The following is a 4,874-nucleotide window of genomic DNA, read 5'->3' as shown; positions in this document are numbered from 1 at the left end:
CTAAGTTATTCCTTCCAAGTCACTAATAGAATGCCATTTAAAAATTATAATCTTGGGACTTCCCTGGTGGTCCAGGGGCTAAGACTCCGTGTTCCCAATGCAGGGGGTCTGGGTTCCATTTCTGGTCAGGGAACTAGATCCCACGTGCCACAACTAAGGCCCAGTGTGGCCAAATAAATAAAAATATTTTCAAAAAATTTTATAATCACTCAATATACTGAGGTATAGAAAAAGAATGGTCAGATCTTTATTTCATCAATGAAGAAAGAACTCTTCTAAGCTAGAATGTTTACAAGGATCTTCAAAAAGCAACAGGTGACAGTTCCCTCTATTTTAAGTGGAGAATATAAACTACTTGAGACGGTTTAAGAATGAAGCAGGACTTATTTAGGGCTTCCTCATACTTGAGAACGTACGTCACTCCCACTGCTTTACCTCCCTCTAATATGTTCTCCAGGACACTCCCCTTTCCTCCAATTTCTTTCCTTCCTTCCCTTCTAACTAGGAATGTTACAGATTTAGAAGGGACGGGGTAAGGATATGTAATTGCACAGGGAGCACAGGCTAAGAACCCGGAGCTCATCTTCCTGAACTTCTTTCTATCACAGACAGGGAAACTGAGACCTGAGACGTGACAGCTTTTACTCATTGTTATACCCCTCCTCCACCCTCAGTGAATTCTAAAGGTCTTACATATGTTCTTTTCAATTCTAAAATCCAAGTCTATATTTACAAGAATAAATAATTTCAGATTTCAAAAATTTTCTCTGGAATTTTGAAAAAGTTGATACATTTATTTTAAAATGTCTGTGAGATTGCCTTAAAGGTTTACTTTTGAAAGATTAGGGCTACCTCATCCATTATATAAGAAGATCCTTGTTTGGGATCAATCTTTATGTGATGTTTTTTTCTGGGATGATATATAGGGTTACTGAACTGGTTGGGAAGTAGAAGAGATCCAAGAAAAGCCTCCAGAAAAGCCCTCAGGGAAATAGATGAATTAGTAAATATTTAGTTTTCCAAATGTCACCAAAAGAGGTTCATAAAAATGGACTGGAAGAAGGACCTAGGCGTTCCCCACCCTTTCTTAAATCTTTGGGCTATCAAAACGAAATACTGCAAAAACTAAAACATAAACATATTTTAAAATAGAGAAGATATAGTTTGCACATACTTTTCATGAATCTTCAAGACTCGGTGAACTATAGGAATCTCTCTTCCTTCTATCCTAAAAACAACAATTTCTCCCACTCGTATGGGATCTTCAACTCGATTTGTTAGAAAGAGAAGATCTCCTCTATGAAATGCAGGTTCCATGCTGCCACTGGGAGGGAAAAAAGAATATAACAACAAGAGTGTCTGAGATTAAATTTATTTTCAAAGTTAGATATTCAACAAAAGTTCTCACCTTTGGAATATACTTAATACCTTAACAAATGTATCAACATACATGTGTACTGTCCTCCAAAAAAAAGGTTTCTTTATACTAATTAGTTATACTAAAGGTTTCCTTTAGTTAGCAACAGACTTCATTAACTAGTTCCATTTCAACCATTACTATTCAAAAGAGCTTAAATTTTGAAAAGGGCAATGTTACTAATTCCTTAACCTTTTAAAATTTCAAAACAGAATATAAAAGAATGAACTTTATAATCACTGCCCTTATTCTCCATCTGAAAAAACTGAAGATATTCACATATTCAAATGAGAACCGGATCATCTTCTTCTGCCATTTACAAAGATACAGAGCAAGATGACCTTATGGTTTCAATCCAACAAGAAGGAAAAACAGCTCATCAAGTCAAGGACAGTCAGCTACAGAGATAATGCTTGTGCTATCGATTAATTTATTTAAAAAAGAGAAACAAGAAAGAAAACCAAGGACAAAAGCAGAGATTTTTGCCTAAGAATTTCAAAATCGAGCAAAGAATTCAATTTCATGGTACTTAGTGGTTATAAACTTCTAGAGTGTCTTCTCACCTTTCACCTGTTCTACCTTATACCAAGTCCTTCAAAGGTCCTAAGATATTTGCACTACTTGATGAAACTTTTCTTTCCATAATGAAATAGTGCATCAGTATTTCAGAAACTCAAGCTCTAATTTTCAATAACTATAAGTTTAATAAGGAAAAAATGGATAGACAAGGAATAAAATTCAACACAGGAACAATGACAAGGTTCAAACACTTCTGTTTGAAGACTCTGGTCCTCTCTATATATAACGGAGTATAGCAGTGGCTCCCAAACTCTGGTGCACACAAGAATCATCTGAGAAACTTAAAAATCCCCATGCCCAGGTCATGTCTCAAACCACTTAAATCAGAATGTCTGAGGATGAGAAGTAGGCATCAAACCAATATTTTGTAAAGATCCCAGGTGATTCAAACATGAGCAAATTTTGGGACTCATTAGAAATATGGATTTTTCAGTACAATGTTTATTCTTAAAACTTCTGTTAAGCTTCCTCATGGGGCAATCAATTCCCTTTCTCAGAAGGTGTTCAGACAAAAGATGAAACACATGTTCAGTGAAAACACTATAGAAGGTATTCTAGACATGAAATTTTCAAGTTTTTATTTTGGTTGATTTTTTAAAAAATCAGTGACATCCTTGGTTCAAATAAAACCTTGCTTGAAAATTATATAAATAAAACAGATAAAGGTTGAGTTGTTCCGGTTCAATGACTCAGCTTTATAAGTACTTATATGCAAAGTGCTAATTCTAAGTGGTGTTTATTTCAAACAGTCTTCAGAACAATTCTATGATGTAGGTACTATAATTATCCTAACTTTATAGATAAGGAGACTGAGCCTTAAACTGGCCTAGAGTTATTAGTTAAAAAAAAAAAAATTATAATAGAGGGAACTAAACCAAGGGAATCTACTCTCACTGTGCTAAATTGCCTCTGAGATCCTCTAGAACTTTAAGCGGAGAGTTATCATGATCACATTTGCACTTAAAAAAAATCATTTCAGAAGTTACAGAGTTTACAGAAGACATTCAAATATTTATTGAATTCATGAATAGATGGAAAAGATGAGAAGGTAAATTGGGAGACCACTTGTCCAGGCTATTACCTACAACTGAATACTTGGCAATCATTAAGTGTTATTAAAACATACACAATGGAAAATGATAAGGGGAAAAGACTGAGAAAAGGATACATGCAGAATTACCTCAATTATGTACGAAAAATATACATGAAAAAGAGATTAAAATGTTAATAGTGACTATATCCCAGAACTATAGGTGACTTAGTTTCATCTAGATTTTTTGTTTTCAAAATTTCATATAATGAAAATATATTAAGATTTAAAAAATTTTTATTATTATAAAAGCATTTTTCTTTAAAGGTCACTACAATACCCAAGGCAGGAAATGATGAGGGCCTGAAATAGAATGACAGCAGGGAGGACAGCTATAAAAGGGCAGAATAGAGGGAGGGAAAACAACAAATTTGATGGTCAACTGGATTATGACAGAAGAGGGAACAAGAATGACTCTTAGGTTTTTAACACTGGCAACTGAGCAGATGGTCGTGACAGTCACAGAACTAGGAGGAAGAAGAACAGGTTTTTGGGAAAAGGAGATGAATTTCACTTTTATTGGTGGAGCTTCAAGTGCCTGGTGAACATCTAGGTAGAGATGTTAGCATAGGATGAAAACAAGAGTGTAGATTCAGGGGATAAAGCTGGATGAGGAAAAAAAAAATTTAAGAATCCAGATATAGATGGCAATTCAAAACAGATAAAAAGCATGTGGTGAAAAGGATTATTAAAGAAATAATTATTAAAGAAACTTTTTAAAAATTAAATAATTGGTAGACTTCTTACTATTTATTATCTGATTAAACTATACTTTTAAATATAACACATCATCAATCAATTTTGTAAGAGGTCATATATAATTTATATAAATTAAACTGGGGAATTCCCTGGAGGTCCATGGTTAGGACTCTTCCACTGTACGGGGCCTAGGTTCAATCCTCCATCAGGGAACTAAGATCCTGAAGGCCATGCAGCATAACGATAAACATATTTATATATAAATAAAAATAAAACTGACTTCAGTGTCACAAAGGGGGAAAAAAAATCAGTTTTGAATGTTCCCTGAAACTTCAGTAAATAAAATAAATAATAAGTATTTGTCTTTATTCCCAATAGTTTCACAAAACTCCTAAAAGTGCATTTTCAGTGGCCTGAGTCCTTGGAGGTACATTTGGTTCTAAGTAAAAATTTTATTCCTTGAAGTTTCATGAAATCACGTAAGTTACCTTTTCTCTAATGACTACTCCCACTACTCTCGACCAGATGCTCTCTTGACCTGGTCTCTTTTCATTTTTTTTTTCTTTATTCCACGTTGACAATCAGAGAAGTTTAATATATGAATAACTTAGCTACCAAAAAGCTTATCCAAACATCCCTTTTAAATCCCAGCTGATATTTTCAGGGCCACCAAAGTGTGGAGCAGGTGCTCAGTCCAATCCCCATTCACTCCATCATGTCCAGTTTAAAGGTAATTAGACTGTCCTTAAGCATCTCCCCTGAATGGAACTCAGTCTGAAATAATCCCAGAAGAATCTCCCAAAAGAAACCTCCCTAGGCCTTCTCTCTACAGCTTTTCCCCACAGCGACAATTAGTGTGGCTTCTCCTTCCATTAGTGTTTGAACACTCACTGAATTCAAAAGTGTCCTGGAACGTGGGCCACACAATTTTAGAACTGGAAAGGTCTTCTCACAACATCTAGGTCTAGCCTTCATTTTATAGATGAGGAAGCTATGATTCAGTCTGTAAGAGACTTGCCCAAGGTTGTAGGTTAGACAATGAAAGAGCTAAAGACCCAAGTCTCCATCCTCCTAGAATAATACATTAAG

General features: G+C 34.9%; 1 protein-coding gene across 8 annotated transcripts in view; it reads right to left on the bottom strand.

Moving 5' to 3' along the window:
- SEC11A (SEC11 homolog A, signal peptidase complex subunit) overlaps positions 1-4,874 on the bottom strand; it is a 32,015-nt gene that overhangs the window by 11,635 nt on the left and 15,506 nt on the right. For 7 of the 8 annotated variants that reach the window (XM_081546948.1, XM_081546945.1, XM_081546949.1 and 4 more), the window contains one exon: positions 1,175-1,324. The exons of the other annotated variant lie outside the window; for it this stretch is intronic. In XM_081546948.1, coding sequence (XP_081403074.1) covers positions 1,175-1,324 — 150 coding nt within the window. The remainder of the gene's footprint in view (positions 1-1,174; positions 1,325-4,874) is intronic. 8 annotated transcript variants of the gene reach the window in all.

This window comes from Giraffa tippelskirchi, chromosome 12 (genome assembly GCF_054371585.1).
Source record: "Giraffa tippelskirchi isolate mGirTip1 chromosome 12, T2T-mGirTip1v1.2.pri, whole genome shotgun sequence".
Lineage (NCBI taxonomy): Eukaryota > Metazoa > Chordata > Mammalia > Artiodactyla > Giraffidae > Giraffa > Giraffa tippelskirchi.
Note: the sequence above shows the minus strand (reverse complement) of the source record. Positions and strands in the feature narration are given on the sequence as shown.